At 40.7% G+C, this 23644-nt stretch overlaps 1 protein-coding gene across 1 annotated transcript in view; it reads right to left on the bottom strand.

Annotated features, from left to right (window-relative positions):
* The window catches only part of UTS2B (urotensin 2B), a 10229-nt gene extending 5079 nt beyond the window's left edge, over positions 1 to 5150 (bottom strand). Inside the window, exons 1-2 of the mRNA XM_018576400.1 lie at positions 5026 to 5150; positions 904 to 1005 (exon numbers count right to left, since the gene is read on the bottom strand). Of these exons, the coding sequence (XP_018431902.1) occupies positions 904 to 1005; positions 5026 to 5128 (205 nt within the window). The 5' untranslated portion in view covers positions 5129 to 5150. The remainder of the gene's footprint in view (positions 1 to 903; positions 1006 to 5025) is intronic.
* Between the last annotated feature and the right edge of the window lie 18494 nt (positions 5151 to 23644).

Raw genomic sequence — 23644 nt, 5'->3', positions numbered from 1 at the left:
GAAATTAATACATGAATAATTAATTAACTCTTTCTCCTTTCAGGACATTTGGTTTTTTTCCTCCATTCACACAGAACGTTCACGCAGGACAGGACAAATGGCTAGTACTAGTTTACTCTCTCTGTGGTTGCCTGTAGGTATTTTAATCCTGTCCCAACCCCAACCCAAGTGCAAATAGCAAAAAACATGATAGATTAATTGTTCTGCCCAAATTGACTCTAGTTTATGCTCGTTCGGTGGCATGGACTAATGTATAGTTCCTGTTAACATTTATGAAATATATTGGCACTGATAAAAATAAATATATAAATACATAGAATCAATATATAAGTAAAAATAATATGCATTTTTCATGATTTTTCAATGAGGCTGCAATGCATACACCTTAAAATGTAGTCATTTAACACACAGAATGGTGCTGCAGTTAACACTATAGGGCAGGGGTAGGCAACCTACAAATCCAACCATGCCTCTTCCTCTGGGAGCTATGCCTATGGTTGTCATGAGACATTTCAAAGCTCTGACAACCATAGGAATGACTCCCAGAGGCAGGCGTATGATGGAATTTGTAGTTTGAGCACAGCTGGGGTTCCAGTGTTGCCTGCCCCTTCTATAGGGGTTATTTTTTTATGGAATATTTTCACTCATAAAGCCAGAAAAGCACAAATGTAATTTCCCCATTGTCCACTAGGTTGTAAAACAAAGAAATCCTTCATAACCCACGTCCCCAGTTCTATACCGCTTATTAGTTTTACATAGGCCACATTACTATGGTGGGTGGTTTAGGTGTCTCGCATACTAATATACTATTAATATTCTTTTATATCTTTTTTTATATGCTGTATTACTGTTACGATGTAGTCATCATTATTTAAACTTTATTGTAGAGATGTCTCTTCTTACCAAAATGTGAAGGTCTCCTCATTGGAAGGTGTTTATTGAGGAGAAGTGTCAATAACATATCCTGGTGATTGATATCTTCTTTCTCTGGAAACAGTTCATTATCTATGAATATACAAGGATAGTATACTGATAAAAATGTAATAACAAATAGGTTTTTTTAAAAGTTTGCCTTATCTTTTGTGACATTAAAGAACTCCAGGCCTCAAGACCTCCTTAGTGTCCTTAAAGAAGAACTCCAGGAAAAAAATTGAAGCCTTGCAGAGGAGCTGCACCTGCACTGCAAGGGTTGAGTATTCATTTTTCTCTAGGTGCAAAAATAAAAAAGTTATACTCACCCGAACTTTGGAGTCGCTTGGCTCCTACACCACTCCCTTGATCCCTCTCCCCATACCCTATGGTGGTATGTCTCTCAGCATTCTAACATCCTATACACTATGTATAGAACGTGATGCCTCTGGAAACTTAGACTGCTGCTGCGGAGTGGTCTAGACGCTGGAATGCGCATCTAAAAGTAAGCCAGCTCTGAGGTTCAGATGGAGTACAACTTTTTTATTTTTGCACCTAGACCAAAATGAGTGTGGGGGTATCTGCAAGAGTTAAGAAACATTTTCCTAGGAAGTGCAGTACAAATATCAATAGATAGGAAGAAAGATACCTGTAACGTAGATCAGAAATATTAGCTTTGAAATATTAAATGTGTTTGGAAATTAACAACCTCCAAGAACCAGTGTTCAAAAGGCCTCACGTTAATCAGTCGGCTGATCTAAATAATTTACCCATGCAGTCCTTCACACAGGGGGGTTTGGAGATCAGGCTCCTCTCAGCAGGAAGCACAGGAGATGTTGTATCCTAAACCAGGACAAAGTTAGACTCTTTGTCACTGGCCATTTGGTCTCAGGTAGCAGAATGCTAAGACTCCAGGGACAATTAACAGCCTTGTGCTCAGAGTAGCGAGAGCTTCTTTTTACTTCAGAGTTAGATACTCATGACTGGAGGGTCTCATTGGAAAGAGACTAGAAGAAGATGAGGACTGCTGGGACATCTAGCTGAATGTGTGTTCAGGGACTACTGGGACTTGTAGTGCCTTACTAGCTGTGAACTGTTGTCCTGCTCGAACAGTGAAGAGACTCCACAGACTAGCTCTACAGACAGCCTCCTGCCTTACCATCCCATGTGGATGCCTCTTCTGCGGACTGACCTGATGCCTTAAGTTTAAGTTGTGACCCTCTTTTGTCGTTCCTAGTTGCTGTTACCCCTTTGCTGTGCCGGGATTGCTGCCCTGTGTCCCTGGACTCCGCCTGGAATGCTGCCCTGTGTCCCTGGATTCCAACTGTGCTGTGCCCTGCTGCTGTTATCCCTTTGCTGTGCCCGGACTGCTGCCCTGTGTCCTTGGACTCCATCTGGATTGCTGCCCTGTGCCCCTGGACTTTACCCTTGCTATCCCTTGCTGTTTTAGCCTTTCGTTTTGCCAGGATTGCTCCTACACTTGCTGTATCCTAATGTTGATAACCCCTAATAAAGAACCCTCTGGTCAAGGGTCCTAAAAACCACTCTTGGTCTCTGTGTGTGTTCTGTGTCACCCCACATCCCCCGTCACAATACCATTTAAGTAGAAAGGTTTATATGTATTTTGATTGTTCAGTTTCTTCATTTGCAGTATATATCTAATCATTGTTTTGTCTAGACATGGCATTTCTGAAATTCATGCAACAAGACGCAGTAAGCAATGAGAAATGCACAAAAAAAGCATTAAAGTGACACTAACCTCAGGAGGTAAATCTTAATAATGTATTCAAGTACCATAACTATTAACAAAAATGTATCTTATTTGTGTATCATTCAGCTCTGAATTGGTGCTGACACTGTCCTTCCTTCTGGAGGGTGGCTACTTTTGTTCCCCATGGACCCTGTGTGTGTTGTAAAGTAGTCACCACTCCAAGCTCACTCTGATAATGGACTACAATCTCACATTTACTAATTTGAATTGAGATTGTAGTCAATCATGTGAGCAAGCTCAATGAAAAAATATTAATTACTGGAAGTATATAGCCAGGAAGCCAGGTGTGCACACCAGTTGAAGAGCTATCTGGTACAATATAAGGGCTTTGCGAAGGCCACAGACATCACCATGTGCATACTAGAGATGTAAATGTCATTTTTTTCTGAATGCAAATTTGGACAACATTTTGTGGATTCATACATTTGGATGCATCCGAATTTCCAAATTCCAATTAGGCTGGATGCAAACGAATTTGAATGTTCTTTTAATGAAATTTTGGATCATTCGAATTTTGTTCTAAATAAAAATAAAGCGGATATGTGTCTGTTTTCTGGCCAATCAGAGAACCCGGCCTGAAATTACAACGAAGTTTCGAAAGATCCAAATCCAAATAACGAAACAAAACCCAAAAGAAAGAACAATCTGAAATTAAACAAATGAATTGCCGGCCTACGTGTCTTGTGCATGTGCCATGTGATATCCGGGCTAAGTGAAGAAACAGTTATAGGCTAATTAAATTGCAAGCTCTTCTGGGAAAAGGACTGAATTCAATGATCAATCATATCTTGTAAATGTCTTTACTAAACGTTGCCATTGTACAAAGAACAATGCAATATAATTGATACTACTACTGCTATTACTATAACTAATCATAATAACAGCATTAAGCATGACAACAGCAGCAACTGTTCTTTTGACATTGGATACTTTCTTGTATGACAGAACTGATGCTAAATTGCTGTGTGCAGCGTGACATTTTCAAATCCCCATTAAGCAGGTATACTACTTGTGACTGTTTACAACAATAACTAAGGACTAATAACTCATGTCATTTAACAATGTTCTGCAATTACTTCTATTGCTACTGAACCTTGATGCATTCTAAAATTAGCATTTCCACTAAAGTGAGGTTACAGTTGCATATATGTGCTTTCCCTATTTGTCAGGCATGGTAGTGATCTCTAAAGAGTAAATGTTTCTAAACCCTCAGTCAAATTCCCTTAGAAAGGGGAAAGAGGCACAGTTTGCCTTATTTATCAACATTTCAAAATCTCTTTACTAGGTACTGTGTCCATAGTTATCAGTCCGTTTTTTAAGGGGTAACTAATAGGGATGGTTTGTGCCTGAATGGTGGTTATGGGCCATAAAACCAATCATACCAACATTTCTAATAATATAACTGTTATGAAGAAATTATGTGATTGATCAATAATTATCTACAAATATTATTACATTTGTAGTATTTATTTGTCTTTGTGGAATGCACTAGAGTGCATCTGGTTCCCTATTCTCTATGCTGAGCGAGTATTCAGTTTCAGTAATTATGGGATAGGTGCTGATATATTTTACGTTATTATTATTACCACAGGTAAAAATGTCATTGGGGTTCTTTCGCTCGTACAGACTGTATATCATGACTGGTACTGTATATGCTGCCTAAATGCCAAACAAGAAGTATGGAACTAAACCAGGTTGAAATTTGCTACAAAGACTAACTTGAAATGGGTCATGTTCTGAAAGGAAGTACTTTCTTGAAAAAAATAGACAAAGATTGAGAAAACAAATAGAAATCATGACCTAAACTGGCATGTATTGAACCTAGACTTAAGAGATATTACGTTTTAAAATCTATTTTAGGAATGCATTTCCAGCAGATGTGATGAATACATATTTTGTAAAGAAAATGTTATTGTTGTAAGTTCTCCTGCTGATAAATAGTAATCAGTCAAGGTATTTAGGTAATAATATATTTCAGTATAATAGTTTCCTAAGAGATACAATATCAGTAAAATAAGTAGTGATGATAGATCTATTTGCTCTTATTCTAAGTGCAGAAACCTATAGCAAAAATTAGAACTCACCTTGTGCTGGTGTGACATCAACAGAGTAAATTTAATTGATTTTCATGGTATACTCAACTTAAGCATGTGTATTTTACAATTCTTCACTGAAGGTGTACAGCTCTTTGAAACTAATATAAAAGTACAGTAATATCTTTCCTTTTATTATATTTTTAACATACATATATGCATGCATGTAAAATAACAATATGTTTCTACATGAATGAGGTATGGTATGATAGGAGGTGGCACAACATTAAACAGTGTTGTATATTTGCTTACCTTGCAATATATAAGGCTTCCCTTGAGCTGAATGAACAGAAATCATTAACAAGAAAGTTAATGTCCCAAGGCAGAGGTGAACGGAGGTGGCTTTATCCATCATACTGCTCCTTAGGTTGATGGAACCTTGCAGAGGACTTGGGATTTGAATGTGTCTCTCTCAGATGAGCTGACTTTTAAATGGTCCCCAGACATGTCATTGTGTCATATCCCAAAAACCTCCAATGAAAATCAGTCATCCTGTCAATGGTATTCAATTCTTGGAAAACTGACAAATGAACTGCGTGAATTTCTTGACGTCAAACCTAGATAAATCCATCTAGAACAGGACCAATAAAATGAGTGCTGGAATACACAATCAAAATACAAAGAAGGTCTGGTGGCAAGCTCATGGTAATTTATTGTTGCATTTCCATGCTCTCATTTTAATTACACTAAGATGTTTATAGCGAATGCCATGATGAAGCCTTACAAATCACTAATTGAATTGATTTTAGGACTCAGATCTTTACTGTGACATTTGTGGCTTATGACATGATGCTATGGGGTAAGTACAGAGAGAAAGATGATAAAACGAGGATTGGAAGAAGACTGAAGACAAATATAAAATTCATCAATGAGACACAGCAGGTCTTCAAAGATGTCAGGAGAAGTTGCAATACATTGTGTATCTTATAAGAACACAGGGCAGAAATTGACCAGCGCTTTGATTAATTTTAGATGAATGGATGTCCTCCACTGCTGATGACTACAGGTGTGACTCTTCTTCCCTTTGATTTTCTACAACTATCTGTCACTGTCACATTTCTCATTTTCTTTTCCAAGTTTTGCAATTGGAGGAAAATAACAATGCCTGGTCTGAATATAAAATACTGGAAGAACTGTGTGCACCTTACACTTATATATGTTAAAATTGTCAGTTGTTTTATAGGCAATTAGCAGGATATGATCTATATTAAAGTTAATATTTCTGAATTTGAGATAATATAAGTGTTTATGTTTTTAGTCATCCAGCTTAACAGAAGCCAGGTGGGTGAGCTCAATACAGCTGCATGCATATTGGCTGTGTTTGTGGTATGTGAAGGATGTGCCGCTGGACACAGGGTCATAAGGCAATGTTTTGCATGTGTTCACTGAGTGTCATAAATTAAGGAATAAAGTCCTTATTTTTCTGGATGTGTTATGCTCATACAGAAGTGATGCCATGAAAGTGTAAAAACAGGACAGCCACTCTACTATATTCAATGTTTTATGCTTCTACTGCTCGCTCACCTAGCCAATCAACCTGTCATGAAAATGTGTTAAAAGACTTTCCCGTTCATAAGAACTGAAAATTCTTCTGGTACATTTCTGCATACACAAAGCTGGTGGTAAACAAAATTGATCTGCTCATGATTTGGCGAGTGTCATCAATGCCACTATCAATGTCTTCAGAAGCCTCCCTTCCATTGAACTTCAAATGTATAGCTTCATAAATAGCAATAAGGAAACATATGTCTCTTTCTCATTTTACAAGTATTCATATTGGAGCATTCATCGTGATTTGATCATTTCGAGTTCGGTCTGTCTAAACCTAAATGATTAGGAACTTATTTTTTAAGCTAGATCTATACCCTTTCCATTAATTAATACCAAGCAGGTAGGGTAAATGATCAAACTAACCACTTTACTTGCAGAAAAACAAATGCATTTATCATTAGGCACAGTAGGCTTGTGCCTATAGGAGGCCATGATAAAGTTTTTCCAAGAGCAGTAAAAATACAGTTATCTAATTTTTACTAATTTACATTTATTTACTCATATACTGTACATTTATTTACACATTTACAATATTCTAAGCTGGCTAATGAGCAATAAAACATGGAAAGGTTCGGCATGAAAGAGGTGATCCTAGGAGAGCGGAGTTACTTTGGGTTCCAGAGGCTCCAGTGATTGATATATATCCCTTTTAAATCTTGGACTGTCAGGTTTGGAGATGAGACATAGTGTGACAAAACCCTGAACTTGTGCTTATATTATTGACTAACCTTCTGATTATAATTAGGTATGCAAGGACACACCGTGGACTGTTTATTAATAACTGTCAAGGTAAAACTATAATGCATTCCCACCTTGTAGGTATTGCTAATAGGCAACTGTAATAGTGGGATTGTATTTTCTGGCAGCTTCACTTGAATTAAGCTACACTACTACTATGCAAGTACTGATAAGGCTCAGGATAACCTGGGGCATGTCACTTGGGGGTCATTTTACAATTCTTCCACCCAGCCATAGCATGGGTGAATGTCATTCACTTGGCATTTCCACCGCTATATGAAGCAGAGGAGCATAGGAATATGGCTGAGCAGAAGATTTATAAATAGAAACTAATTATGGCAAAGACACACTAATTCAAAATGTCTTTTGTCAGCAATAATGTACAATATGTATGCTCTTCTTAAATGGCAGATACACAGATGGATAGACCAATGCATAGACAAATAGATTTTATATTCATTGACATGTAATATGTATTTCACAGCAGCCTAACCTGTACCTAAAGTGAATTTCCACTCTTGCAGTGCAAATTGAGAAAACTCGACATATGTGTTTATGTTTTCCTATCCACACAGCATACCCATGTATATATATATATCTATATCTATAGATATATCTATAGATATATATATATATTTATTACCGTTTAGATCCTGTATAACTGTGTAGCAGGTCTTTGCAAGGTTTTTTTTTCAACAGCAAACTCTGTCTGTCCCAGCAGAAAGACTAGGTGTTGCTAGTACTTTTCACTTCAGAAGCTTCAGAGCTGCCTTAATTCCTTGTGGCATAGATTCAACGAGGTCCTGGAAACACTCCTTAGAGAGTTTGGTACATATTGACATGATAGCATGACGCAGTTGCTGCAGATTTGTCGGCTACACATCAATGATGCGAATCTCCCATTCCGCCACATCCCAAAGGCGCACTATTGGATTGAGATCTGGTGACTGTGGAGGCCAATTGAGCACAGTGAACTCATTATCATGTTCAAGAAACCAGTTTGAGATGAATGACATGGCGCATTATCCTGCTGGAAGTAGCCATCACAAGTTGGGTACACTGTGGTCATATAGGGATGGGCATGGTTAGCAACAATACTCAGGTAGACAGTGGCATTTAAAGTAGTATTAAACACAGACCGTTTTTTAACCTAATGCATTCCTAGCCAGCAGGTAAACATTCGACCAGGAAATTATTGGCTTTAAATCTGTGCACACACACTTACAGGCTTTACGTTTTGCCGCCGCTGGCTCCAGGTTGCAGAGCGTCAATTCCCTGAAGTTACGAGTAGGGAGGCACATGCACTTTACTATGCAGTGCACCAAGGACAGCACAGGGAGGGGAAGGAGCAGGGAAGTGACTTGCCGCTGGGGCTGTTTCTGTGGACATAAAGAGACTTAACCATTGTGGCATCCGGGAGTGTGCATGCAAAGGTGGCTCCATGATACTTTGTAAGGGAACGGAGCCACATGAAAATAGCAACCAGGGAAGAGACAATATTCAGATAAGGAAATGAAAGTGCCCACATAAGTAAAAGAAAAGCAGACATGCATACATTGTATATGCTGAGGTCTGCAGGACTATATGCTTTTCTTTAATTAGGGTTTAAAAATACTTTAAACAATGCTGCATCGGTACCAAGGAGCCCAAAGTGTGCCAAAGAAATATCCCCCACATCATTACACTACCACTATGAGCCTAAACTGTTGATACAAGGCGGGTTGGAACCATACTTTCATGCTCTTTATGGCAAATTCTGACCTGATCATTCGAATGTTGCAGCAGAAATCAAGACTCATCAGACCAGAAAACGTTTTTCCAGTCTTCTATTGTCCAAATTTGGTGAGCGCTTGTGAATTATAGCCTCAGTTTTCTGTTCTTAGCTGACAGGAGTGGCACCCGGTGTGGTCTTCTGCTGTAGCTCACCTGCTTCATGGTTGGATGTGTTGTGCTTTCAGAGATGCTCTTATGCATACCTCGGATGTAACGAGTGGTTATTTGAGTTACTGTTGCCTTTCTATCAGCTTGCACAAGTCTGGCCATTCTAGTATGGCCTCTAATATCAACAAGGCAATTTCACCTAGAGTACTGTCTCTCACTGGGTATTTTCTCTTTTTCAGACTATTCTCTGTAAACCCTAGAAATGGCTGTGCGTGAAAATTCCAGTAGAGCAGAAGTTTCTGAAATACTCAGACCAGCCTGTATGGCACCAACAACCATCCCATGTTCAAAGTCACTTAAATCATCTTTTTTTCTCATTCTGATGCTCGATTTGAACCATGTCTCCTTGCCATCATGCAGTGAGCTGCTGCCATGTGACTGACTGATTAGATAGTTGTGTTAACAAGCAGTTGAACAGGTGTACCTAATAAAGTGGTCACTGAGTGTATGCTTCAATGCAATGAATGTCATATTCAATATGTTGGATTTAGCACACAACACCTCAGAATCGGGACTGTTGAGCACTACTGCAGTAGTATTAATCCACAATCACTCCAGGTTTATAAAGTGTCTCATCATTTTGCAAACATGCTTTTTTTCATTTTATGGAGTGAAGATGGTGCTACATAATCCTAGCGGAGCAGATGTGCATAGGAATCTGTTGCAACATGAGGCCCTGTGGATCTTTAATTTGAAACCTCAGATTCCACAGGATCTCAATCATACCACATGGGATTTGTAGATCAAGCTGGAGGGCCGGAGTTTGCTTACCTCTGTTCTACATCTTTAACCCTTTGTTAGGACAGACAGTTTTCAAATCTAGTTTACAACTGATAATGAAATCGGCCAGCACAGAACAAACAGGGTTAATTTTGTTAATATTAATCTCCCAACCCTCCCTTGCATTCCAAAGGGAAATTCAATACAGAGAACTAGGGCTGCAGCTAACGATTATTTTCAAAATCGATTAGTCAGCCGATTATCAAGTTCGATTAATCGGTTAATCGGATTTTAAAAATGGCTCCAGTGATGGACTACTAGTTTGTACTGAGATTGTAGTCCATCACAGGAGCAAGCCTGGAGCGGTGGAAATAAAAAAAAGTGTGGTGTGCAATATAGTACAATATGCAGAATACCAGCAGCTATAGAGGAATACAGCAAATCACAGCAATAGTAAATTATATAATGTGTGCTGTATAATGTACTATCGCTGGGCTTTGAAGTCCTCTATAGCTGGTGGTATTCTGCAGTGTGCTGTATAATGATTAAACAGCGCAATGCAGAATACCAGCAGCTATTGAGGAATACAGCAAATTACAGCAATAGTAAATTATATAATGTTCTATTGCTGGGATTTGTAGTCCTCTGTAGCTGGTGTTGTTCTGCGTTGCACTGTATAATGTACTATTGCTGGGATTCGTAGTCCTCTAGCTGGTGGTATTCTGCAGTGTGCTGTATAATGATTAAACAGCGCAATGCAGAATCCCACCCGCAATATAGGAATCCAAATCCCAGCAATAGTACATTATACAGCACACATTATATAATTTACTATTGCTGTAATTTGCTGTATTCCTCTATAGCTGCTGGTATTCTGCATTGCACGGTATAATGATTATACAGCACACTGCAGAATACCACCAGCTATAGAGGACTTCAAAGCCCAGCGATAGTACATTATACAGCACACATTATATAATTTACTATTGCTGTAATTTGCTGTATTCCTCTATAGCTGCTGGTATTCTGCATTGCACGGTATAATGATTATACAGCACACTGCAGAATACCACCAGCTAGAGGACTACAAATCCCACTACCCCAGCAATACATTAATACAGCACCATGTTGGGAAGGGGGGAGGAGAATGCAGGCTTACCCGAGCAGCTTGTGGGCCTGTCTGGCAGCTGCCTTCCCCCATATGCCTGCTCTTCCTTCATTGTGCCGATCGTGAATGGGCAGGCCGCGGCGAGTCTGCGAGGCGGGGAGATGCGGCTTGCAGGGAGGAGAAGCGGCTGAAATCAGCCATACTTCGGCCATGTTCAGCTAAGCCGAAGTGCAGAAGGTCTTCGACTCAGCTGATCCAACATCTGGATCGGCTGAGCGGAAGCTCTGGCAGCCTACTCACTGCCGTTCGCCCCTATTCACATAGGGGCCGAAAGGCAATAAGCGAATAGCCGAATGCCGGCGAGCGGCATTCGGCTCAGCTATTCTGCTCAGTACCTTGGTGGTACCGAGCAGAATGAAAAAAAGTTAAAAAAACAAACTAAAAAAAATGTGAAATAAGATTTTTTAAATGTAAATAAATATTGAATTAAAAAAATAAATAAAGATTACAAAAAAATGAAAAAACAATTGGGTAGGGCTAGCAGTGACAGCAAGCTCCGCCCACCTGTTTCCTATTGGCCGGCACCTATTAGAGTCTTCTAGCAGGTCCTGGCCAATGAATAACAACTGGGCGGAGCCGGCCGTGACGTCACGACCGCCCCCAATTGAGTGGTCAGTAGTGATGTGTTGTCTTCATTGATGGTCAGTAAAAAACATAATGGGGATGTGCCCCCTTTACCCTAATGGGCAGTGGCAAAATCCTCTCTTACATTGGTGCTTAGTGGTGAAGTACTGTACGCCCTTACAGTGGTCAGTCATGAAGTGCCCACTTATATTTGTGGTAAATATCATTGGTATCAGATTTTACTCAGAGGACAGGTTTAGACATGTGCAACGGCACAAAATTCGTTTTGTTTAGTTTTCATTCTGATTTTTCGTTAATTTGTTTTTTGGGATTCGGGTCCGAAAGTCAATTCGTTTAGGGATTCGGATAAAATTCGAATTTCCGTTAGCGGTAGTATGCATGAAAATTTGTTCGTAACCAAAATTCGTACATAGTACAGCTAACGAAAATTTTGATTTTTTTTTTTTTTTAAGTTGATGCTTAACACAATAAAACTTCATTCGGGAAATAAATTTGCATCCAACATTTTTGTTATCGGAAATTTGTATTAATTTGCATTCGTTATTTCTGTCATTCAGAAATTCGGATACATCAGAATGTATGAATTTCCGAAAATAAATAACGAATCTTTCCGAAACGAATCACACATGTCTAGACAGGTTCCATGTCAGTGCCACCAGCTCTGGCTCTGCTACCTGTCATCTGGTTCACCCATTTAGCAGCCTCCTTGGGCACATGCTCCAGATGCAGAGGTTTCACGATACTCATAATTAGGGAGCAGAAGGAAATGTAAACTGACTGTATAGCCCTTAAAATGGACTGCAAAAGAGAGGCAAAAGATAGGAGGTTATATTTGCAAGCATACTACTTTTTTCCTGAATATGGCTACTTTTGGAAAAGCGAGTGAAATTACCAATAGACAAAGATTTCGGAGTTACGGTAACCCATAGCAACCGACCCTAGATCTTAAGGTGTGCTGTGGATCTATTATAGAGGTTCATTACAGAGGAAACACAGAGAGACCCATTAGTTCTTTTACTGTAGCTCACCCCTTTGGAGCCAATGGTAGTGTTATCCTGCATTGGGATATCACTGACCGAGAAAGGGGGATGCTACACATAAAATTCAAGTTAAAGTTTTATGTATCAGAGGTCATTTAACAGAAAAGATATTGTCCCTCTGTAATTAACTTAAAAGCTGAGATCCATCCGTGATGAGCAAAAAGGCTTTTACTGCTATCTGGATGTCTTGGCCACTGTTCAACTACTTCAAAATGCTGTTTTAATGGACAATTTTGTGAATCAAACTGAACACCAAATATAGCAGGACAAAACAGATTGATTATGTAAAACAGAGGTATTACGCAAGAGCTGAGTGATATGATTAAGTGTTTCTTAGTCATTTCAGTCATTCATATTTGTGTGCTGAAAGATCAGCTTAATGCATGACCTCATTTAAGGAAGTATTTATAAGCAATTTGCAGAGCCATGTGCCCTGCGGAACTGTATATACATTCGTTCTGTGCGAATAGAGGCAAAAACAAATATTAGCATATTCTCTTTCTAGGTCAGATGTAATAGAAGGAAAATACCTCATAATGGCTGCTAGATGAAGCTGTGGAGCATTGGAAATAAATACTCCTTTCCTATGCTCCCCATCTAGTGGCCATAATGCAGAATTTGTCTGATATTGCATTTGTCCTGGAAAGAAAATATGCAAATTTATTTTTGCATCTATTTACACAGAACTAATGTAGACGCAATTTTGGAGGGCAAATGGCTCTGCAAATTGATTATAAATACACCCCACGGTGTGCATATCCAGAGCAATTGAATTCTATCTTCCTTTACTTAGTAAGGCAATGAGCAAACAACAGTAACCTATAGCAACCAGGCAAGAAACTATTGTTCCAATTTCTTTAAAATGATGTAATCTAAAACTGCGTTTAACTACATGTCATTACTATTCATCTTATGTTTTCAAATGAGCACTGAAATGTTTCCTTCATCTTTTTTGAATTCCAGTCTACTTTAAAGCTGAACTCCAGGCTTAGTAAAAATGTATTTTAAGCAATAATTTTTGCCCAGCATAAGTGGAATGAATATTGTTATCTGTATATGCTATAAGAAATAGCAATACCTTTGTGCAGACTAACAGTCCTTATCTTGCAATACTCCAGCTGGGTGACTGCCTTTCAATAAATTTCTGTCTAGTCTCTGACACCCCCTGAAAAAGCACCCAACTTCCAGCTTTCTACTGCCTGCTTCTGAATGCTGCATAGTCTGTAGGAGATGAAATAGCAATTGCAGTATGCACATTTTATCCTGCAGACTTCATATCACCATTCTCTCCTGCAATGATGTGAGATCAGAGAGAGGAGCCAGTGAGAACTGTGGGGTACCACAGAGTGTTTTACCCCAAGAAGTCTCCATTTTCCAGCATACTTCAGGGAACCGGTTCAGAGTTTTGTGGCACATGCACTAGAAAAGGTGAGTATTTACTGTCTTCATCTAAAGGTAAGAGAGCTTATAAATGGAAATGACAGGGTCACTTTAAGGAGAAATGACTTCATTGTGGCCATAGCTTCAGAGATCACTGAGGACCTGTTTAAAAGTTTTAATACTTGTTAAGAATATCTAAAATGTCCGTAAACTGGCACAATTACCCTTATGTATTACAATTCTGAGCCTTATGACTTGTAATTTAAATACAAAGAGCTCTTTCCAACACACACACACACACATTAATAAAATGTATCTTGAAATGTCATGTTTGTCTGCCTCAAGACAGGGTGCTGTGCTTAAAGCTGTCCTACTGCAACATACAGGAAGGGTATGTGAACTGGATTTCCTGTTAATAGGAGACACATATGTGTGCTCTATAATACTGGGCTAACCTCCAGACCTTATCTAAATGCAAAAAATTAGATGTCAGAGAAACTGAGGAAGTGGTAAGAACCTAACTGAGACCCCGGACATGAAGAGATGCACTAGGTCAGGAAATGTAAATAAAGCCAAAGTGACAGCACATGTGACCAACAGTATAATGCATGTAAGCTTTACATTTTATATATATATATCACATTTCATATAGATATGGAAGAATCAACGAAAGCTTTGGCCGAGCAAATTAAACGATACAGGTAAACTACCTTCAGCGGCAGTCAATCAAGCATAAATGGACTTGCACTTGAGACAAAATTTGACTAAAGGGCCTGTTCACACCATAGTGTTACGTTAAAGAAGAACTCCTGGAAAATCAAAAACTTACCCATGCAGTGGGGCTACCCCCACACTGCAAGGTTCAAGTGCTTGTTTTGTCTAGGGGGCTCAAATAAAGCAGTTTTACTTACCTGATCCTTGGTCCCATGGCAGTCAGGCTCACCTCTCTTACATTTTGCTTCGGCTATGGAATGTCCCGCAACGTCCTCATGTCTACTGCAGGTCAATGGACTTTCATTAGATGTGATGATGTCAGCGCTTCTTAGACTGTCTGAGCCCAGGGGAGAAGAGGCTGCACAAACCAAGGACTGAGGCTCAGGTGAGTACATCTGCTTTATTTGAGTCCCTTAGACAAAACTAGCACTTAGGCCTGGTTCACACCTGGGCGTTTTACAGCGCTGATCAACGTGCTGTAAAACGCCCAGCCAGTGAAATCCCATTATTTCCTATGGGCATGGTTCCCACCTGGGCGTATTTCAGCGCGTAGGAACGCGCTGAAAAACGCCCTACACCCAAAGAAGTACAGGAGCTTCTTTGGGGCTTATTTTCCGCGCGTATCCATTAGGATACAGCTGGATAGCCCCGTAAACGCGCGTTTCGTTGACCGCAAATCGCGGTAAAAACACGCGGCCCGGAACGCACGTCAAACGAGCATATTACGAACGCCCAAGTGTGAACCCAGTTATAAAGTAGTATTAAACTCTCAAATGTTTTTTTTTAAATAATGAATCCAGAACAAATACTGTATACATTGCCCAGAACAGCATTGCTTTACATTTCTGTCCAAACACTCAAACAGCTGAGTGTTTGGACAGAAACGTAACAGCTGCTTCCATGTCACTAAGGTCAGTTTCCCTGAACCTCCTGCCCAGTACAAGATCACAGAGGACAGTGCAGACTCCAGCAACTGTTCGTCTACTAGCTTGGAGAAGGGAGGAGAGGGGGCCCAGGGGGGAGCAGCTTGATTTGCTGTGTCTGTGTGTTTGTGGAGACACACACAGCTTACTAACGCATACAAGGGTTAGCGCTCTGCTTGAGAAAAGAGTCACTTCAAAACAGGAAGTCAGGAGCAGTGCTCAGGGGACCAGCTAATTCTGCACGAAACTAAACCTTTTAAACATCAAGGAGCAGCATTCATTGTTAGTGATTTAATCAGCATTTGTAATACCTTAACATACTTTTGACTTTAATATCACTTTAACTTTGCAGTGTGGGGGGTAGCCCCACTGCAAGGGTAAGTTTTCGATTTTCTTAGTGTTCTTCTTCAGTCACATGATACCATGAGTTTAGAACATGCTATCACACAACACACTTAGCATGCGGTACCGTATATTTTATTAATTTGGATGGCACCCCAACGCACCCCCCAGCAACTGCACGTTGCAATGCTTGATAGTGCAATACCATGCATTGAGGTGCAAAAATGTAGTGCACACCTAAGCTTTTGTATCTTGAATGCCTAAGTGCTATGACGCTCAAAAGAAGACTGCCAATTTTTTTTCAATGTGTAAATTGTTTTCAATGGCCCCTGTTCACATCTGTGCGTTCTATCGCTCTGAGGCAGGGTTGACCATTTTGGTCCCAATAAACTTTAATAGGAGTGCCTGCATAACTCGTTTTTCTAGCCTAGTAACTAGCTTTTAATTGGCTAAAGAAAATATAAAAAAAAAAACCTCAAGCCTAAGCCTCAAGCACATTCAAAAACACCTCTACAAAAGCTCAAAAAAAAGCCCACAGACTTGATCAAAGATGCTCAGCTCAAGTGTGAATGGGGCCTTAAAGTGTTCCGTCCTGGTAACAGAGAAGGAAGTAAAGAAGATCTGCTTCATTTGGGCACATATAGCAAGGAAGACCTGACAGAGGTTTAACCATTCCTATTTCTACTAAAAAAGTGTTTTATTGCTTTTGTGTTTCCACTGGATAGATTTTTTCTTCACTTAAAGCTGAAATCAATATAGAAAGAAAAGACACAAATTAATGAAGCTCTGTAAACGAGCTGAATGGAAGAGGAAGACGCAGAACGAGGAGCCAAGCAGTTCATGTGCTGACAAGGGACTACTTCTGTTTCATTGTTCATTTGCAGGCTACGGGGCGGGTCCATGATGGTCTGGGCTCAGAGCAAGTAGGTTAAATGATGTTTAATGTCATTCAACACAAAAGACTGAGAACATGTTGTGGCAGAAGAAAAAGGTACTGTGAGGGACCGCTCTGGCTATTATTTTTTATGCACAGCTGCATGCTGATGTGATTTTTAGTAAAAGAAGGAAAAGCTCCACTTTAACCTCTTGCCGTATTTCAGTACAGCGCTGCATGACGGAATAAATGTCAGTCAAAGTACCGCAGCGCTGAATACTGAAAAATGGCCTGGATGGGAAGGGGGTTTAACACCGCGGATGTCAACTGGTTAAAGAACATCTAAACCCAAAACCAAGCATTAAAAAAAATTCAGTTTTTCAGTACTTAGATGACATGGCTGCATTAGTTTTCTTTTTTAAGGCTTTTTTTCACCTGGTAATCAAGCCAGCAACACCCTTCTTGTCCTTGTTAACGACACTCACTCTCTGTACTGTTTTTTATAGAGGAGCAGCATTGTCACCTTAGGCTGCTTCTTACCTTAAATGATGCCTCTTGATCTGATCTTCTTCTTTCCAGTATTTTTCAGGAGTTCTTCCAGCGCTGGTGCCGGTCTCTGATCCAGCACTGACTTCTCTCTCTTCCTGACCCTTCCTGTCCCCACGGAGTCTGTGCGGGTGCACGCTGCCTGTATTGACTTGCCCTGTGTCTCTCCTCTTCTCCCGGTGGAAAATCTCTACTTCATACACCCGCCCCATGATCCTTTGCGACCGCCCGAGAATCTTCAGATCTTCGGATGGGAGCACACGGCGGAGACACAGGTAAGTTTGAATCTTTTTGCTAACTTTTTTTAATGTTTTTGCATATATCTACTGCTTGGTAGCAGTGGATATATGCAAAAAAAACATGAGGGCTTAATTGTCCTTTAATAACTATCCTCATCTATATTACACAGAGGGGAGGTGTTCTTTAGTTTATAGAAGATGGCTGGGAAAGAGAATGACACTGTTTGTAATTGGAGTTCTGTACACAGGAAGTTACAAGGACAGCAAGTGTTTCTCTGTACTTGCAAAAAATTTACTTAGTCTGCAAAAACAAACTAATTCAGTCACCACATCTAAGAACTGCAACATATTACATTTTTGTTCTTGGGTGTACATATCTTTTAAAACTGTAAAACAAAATATGTAAAGTGACAATAGATAGGCATTGAGGTATGACCAGATACATAGAGGAACTGAAACAAATACAGAAACATGAAAGGTTTTAAAGCCACATCTGTACACAAAAAAAAAACAACTATTAGTGCCTGTTGCATATAACTTGCATTTAGGTGCACATCATCAGTATCTGCTATTCCAGAGAACAATAAATGTAGAATTCAGTTATAATACTGACCTGTGGGCAGAACTATCTAAACGAAAGACAGGTTATACCCAAAACATCAAAAAGGCTTATTCCATAGGCATTGTTAGGGTTTAAAAAGATTTGGGGAGCCCCATCATATGGGCAACAGATGGCACAAGAAGTGCACTGCGGTGAATTGTGACTGCAAATGTGGAGGTTGTTTTAGGGAAGTGATTGAACGGTGACACATTTTTGACATCTATAAGCTTTAGTTACTGTACACATATTATTTATAACACCCAACAGCGAGAAATTTTGTAGCCCACCAACAGACTATTTGGGGTTGATTCACTAAATGAGAAGAGCATGTTCACTTTGGAGTTTTCACTTAGCTTAGTAAACATGGTACAAATTTACTTTTCACCATCAAGTGCAAGGAAAAAAAACAGGATTTTTGATTGACATGATTGGATAAATTAAGTCAGCAGAGCTTCATCTCATCCACTAGGCTAAAGGAAAATTCCCTTTGCTAGGCGAATAGACTTTAGTAAATCAACCCCTTTATGTCCTTCAGTAGCACACAATATTCCAAAAAAACAGTAACACAAGGCCGGATTAATAGCAACAAATGCCCTAAGCACAGCCCAACAATGGTACCCCCTCAGCACCTCCATTGCTTAACTCAGCCTTTCTCTATCAGGGTGCCATGGCACCTAGGGGTACCTTCTGGTATCCAAAGGGGTGCCTCTAAATTTTGTGATGGTAGGACTCTGATGTGAAAGGGGGGCTCTGATGTGAAAGGTTGGGTCTCATATGAAAGAGGGAACTCTGATGTGAAGGAGGAACTCTGATGTGAAGGGGGAACTCTGATGTGAAGGGGGAACTCTGATGTGAAGGGGGAACTCTGATGTGGAACTCTGAGGTGAAGGGGGAACTCTGATGTGAAGGGGGAACTCTGATGTGAAGGGGGAACTCTGATGTGAAGGGGGAACTCTGATGTGAAGGGGGAACTCTGATATGGAAAGAAGGTACTCTGATGTAAAGGGAAGCTCCTGATGTGAAGGGGTGGCTTCTGATATGAAGAGGGCTCCTGATGAAAAGGGGGACTTTGTTTTCAAAGTAAATGCCCCCCCACCCCCTCACCCCCTCACCCCCTTCCACACAGCTGATAAGAAGATAATGTTTGTTTCACTTATCTGATCTGATACAGAGGAATGCTCACCTTACTGCATGATCTTACTGCAGCTAGCGCACTGGTCCGCTTCACCAGAATTAAGCTGTAGAGGAGAGGTCATCATAACCAAACCCGGCAGAGAAGAAGACTGCAGTTGCCATTGTATTATACATTGCATCTCATCCGCAGCAGTAGATCGCATAAGTCTCATGAAGAAATTTGTGAAATTCATGCAATCTGCCCCATTCACGGTTGTGAATGACACTTAAAACTAGGGATGTTCAGATACCAGTGCCGATACTTGGCATTTTCTCGAGAACTACCAGGGTTGCAGCTGTGACTGGACCCTGGCGCTCCACCACTGTCCTGAAATCATTAAGTCTGTGACACACTGCACGCTCAGCTATGCTAGCTCTTGCATCGAAAATTTAAAGACACACTGCAGGAGAAGGTCTGCGCCGCTTCGCATACAGTGTGTCACAGGCTTTAGTCTGTATTGTTTTAGAAAAACTGTCACATGACACTAAACAAAAATGTATCAGTAATTGGTATTGGTACTTGTACTTGGTCTGGAAAATGGTATTGGTGCATCCCTAATATACAGTATATATATAAATCATACATAAAAACAGGGATGCACAGATCCAAGGAGCCTCGCAGCCAATGCTCCTTATAAATGACAGCTGCCTCATAACTTTTCAGTTTTTCTCTAGTCTAGTCTTGGAGCTGGAAAAGTATCAGTACTTCTACTTATACATCCTGCTGTAAGCAGCCAATATACTTCACACTGCTCTACTCTGTACAATCTGCTGTACACTGTATACTGCACACTGCTCCCTGAGGGGGGGAACACTTCCTTAAGTTCTTTTATCTCAAAAATGGCAACCCATATAAAGAGCAGAGTGTGACCTGAATCCCAAAATCTGTTACCAAGTAATTTGAGATGAAGAATTCTTTACAGCCCAACTCCAGGCTCAATACTACACTACCTCCATTGCTCCCCTTTCCCTGGAGGTATCCAGCTGTATGTTATGCTCTTTTTAATACTTTTTTCTGAAGTCTTCAGGCAGGTCATGCAACAGGTTCCTTCCTCTATCCGATCTTCTTCTCTGAATCACTGTTCTTAGAATTAAGGGGGCCTTGGTGACACCACCTCAGAGGGAAGGCCCATCCCAGATAGCAAGGATAACTTGCTACAAACTTGTGGTGGGGTTAAATTGTAATTTTGTTAACTTGCTGCACACATTCCTGGCAAATTGTAGACTTGCAGAACACTTGCAGCACAAGTTCTAGTTGACACGTATTGAATTTGTGGCAAATTTTGCAAGTCTACAGCAAGAGTCCTGCAGGTCTTAGCAAGAGCTCCGCAAGTGTTCAGCACTTTTGCAAAGCACGTTGATCTAGAGACTTGCAATGCAGACTTGCTCTATTTGTGCAACAAAATTGTGAAGCTTGGCAAGTCTAGCAATAGTTTAGCAATTCATTTTCAAACTTGCAGCTCAATTGCTTGCTATCTGGGATCAGGGCAGCCATCAGAAATGTTGAGCCCTTACACGGCTTTAGGCTGCCCCCCCCTCCCCCCACACTGAGCCAGTCACATCAGTCTCTGACAGAGGAGCTTACACTCGAATGTATCCCCCCACAGTCACACACTGTTATTATTAGGGATGCACCGATACTCGCCCAAATACTCGGTATCAGTGCATCCCTAGTTATTATTATACATATTATTATACCCCACCCCCAGGTTTGGCACTGGTGCCGATTAACCCCTCCCTCTCACTGCCCTGCTCGGACAAGCTTCGGTCCATCAGAGCAGGCTGATGCATAGCCTCGGCCAGGCTAGTGCATCGGCATAGCAGGCCAGGCTGCACACAATCAGGGTGATTGTGTGCGGGCCCTCTTCTTCTTCTCTGGGCCCCCCCCAACAGGCGAAACGCCAGGGCCCGGTCACGATTGCGACCGTGGTACTTCCGCCAGTGGCTGGGGCCCTGCGCTGCTAGGCCTCCTCCGGCGCTGCGGGGGCCCGACCACCTCCTCGCCTTTCACCGTCGGCCGATACTCATGTAAGGGTCCCAGGCTGGCCCCCCAGGCGGCCCAGGCCCCTTACATGAGTATCAGCTGTACCCCCCTGATGGCGGCCCTGTCTGGGATGACATCCTGCACTCACATTATCTCCTAAATCTTCTGGGTTGAATGACACATGGCATCAATCAGTCTATTAGACCAAGGCCATCGTGTTGCAAAAAAAAACTGTGGGGAAGGATAGTTACTCAGAATTGGATTTTAATAGTATAATCCCTCTTCAACTTTTGGTGACCCAGGACAAATCTATATTCTCCTATGGCAGCTCACTTATTAAATATTGATAAAAGAAGTAAAGAGAGAGACCAGTATGTCCTTGATCTAGGATAGATAATATCTTTGACAATGTTTTATTTCTAGGGTGTAGCAGGATTATTGTCTGATTAATTAGTAACTGTCATGCGTAGTAGAAACAGCTTGTTCAAATTATATCAAGAAGATTGGTATTGGTTTATAAATATGCTTCATGTTTATATAATGCAAAATACTGTATTTAATATTATTACTGTGATACTGCAGAACTATTACATCATGACAGCCAGTAAATCTTTATCACTGTTTGTAAACAAATAAAAAGTCTAATTGTTGCACTAAAATATCACCTTATCAAGCCAAATCTGAAAGTTTCACTTAGCTCCTCAGAAGATTACTAAGGTAAATGTCATTCTAAATGTCATGTATGGTTTTTCAAGATGACCTGAAAAATCTGGAGAAAGGTATTTGCAGTTCTTAAAAAATGCAGAGTACCACGTAGTGCTATATATTCTTTCTAGCGTTTTATATTGTTACTTTGTTTATTTTTACAGTAGATTGCCTGAGCAGCAAACGTCACATTTTCTCTCCCCCAACATATGACTAATTTGGTGAACTGTTCTGTCTGAATGGCTCCCCATGTCATCATGCCTTCATTGTAATCACTACATTATCAAGAAACTGAGTGTTATTCCATCCTCTTACAAAAATGTGCCAAAGATTCTTCATCTTGGTGAGGGAGTGGGCAATTTTTATTATACCAGAGTTAGGCTTTAAAGAAAACAATTGTGCCACCTTGCTCGTGTGGAAGTTTGGTAAGCACTACTCACCCACTCTACGTTCCAGCACTGCCCTCTGCTGATGTTTGCCGCTCTGCTTTTGGGTTGAATGACATCCAGTCTTATTTTTTGTGAGCCCAGGCCATCATGGATACAGCTCCTGGGTTAACAGTTGAATGGCGCATAGAACAGTGCTCACATGTCACAGCTTGAGTCCCTGTTCTGTCCATCCATTCCCAACACCTGAGAACAGGAGAACTCTGTTCATCATGTGACTGGCTAGAATTCAAGGTAAGTATACTGGTAATGATGACGTCGAGGGTGGGGTGGGGGGCTAAAAGCTGAAAATTGGATTTTAAATCTTACCTGAAAACATAACATAACATAGGTCAAGAGAAGAATATAGAGGCCACTATTCCTCCGGAAAAGGCTAGTTGCCGAGTGTCTGACCTTGAACAATAAGAAGATAAATAATTTTTTTCTCTGACTTTCTTAACTGCATGCTTTTGGTCAGACACTCAGGAAATATGCAAGTCGGTAACATCAAGCCAGGGAGCTAGCATTTTTAGTCCTTGTAACGAGCCCCTGCTCGCTCGGTTCCACTCTCCCGGCACTCCTCAGATTTCAGACCGTAACGTCTGGTTTCTCGGTCGTCCGATGCTCCGGGATTCGAACTACAGCTATGTGTCGTTCGAATCCAGTTGTGATAGCTCAGAACAAACACCAGGCAGGCTGTATGTAAGTTCAAACAGGAATCTCCTTTACTGAATGCACACAACACACTTTTATACACAACAGTTTGAACACCCCTATTGGTCATGCAAATGAAGACTTGAAACAGAGTCAGCAGGGATTGGTCCGATAGCTTGAATGGGAGGGCTGATATGTGTGGCCATGCAAATGAAGGCTTGAAACATTGTCAGCAGGGATTGGTCCGATAGCTTTAATGGGAGGGCTGATATGTGTAATGACACAGAGACCTCCCAGGAGATAATTACAAACAGTCAAACACAGAGTGATTCAAACATAAGACAGGGCGGAGGACCCACCACTGTGTACTAGAATCAAGGAAACATGGTTCAGTATTCTAAGGACCATGACAGTTCAGCCAGCGCCAGCGGGGAGGAGAATGGAGGAGCAGAGCAGCGGCAACTAATCGAAAAACAACTAATCGATGATGAGAATCGTTGCCAACAATTCTCGTTATTGATTATAATCGATTTAATCGATTAGTTGTTGCAGCTCTAAAAATGTTTCA

This window comes from Nanorana parkeri, unplaced genomic scaffold (assembly GCF_000935625.1).
Source record: "Nanorana parkeri isolate BGI_ZX_2015 unplaced genomic scaffold, ASM93562v1 scaffold66, whole genome shotgun sequence".
In the NCBI taxonomy this organism is placed as follows: Eukaryota; Metazoa; Chordata; class Amphibia; order Anura; family Dicroglossidae; genus Nanorana; species Nanorana parkeri.
This window is presented reverse-complemented; position numbering and strand designations above follow the sequence as displayed.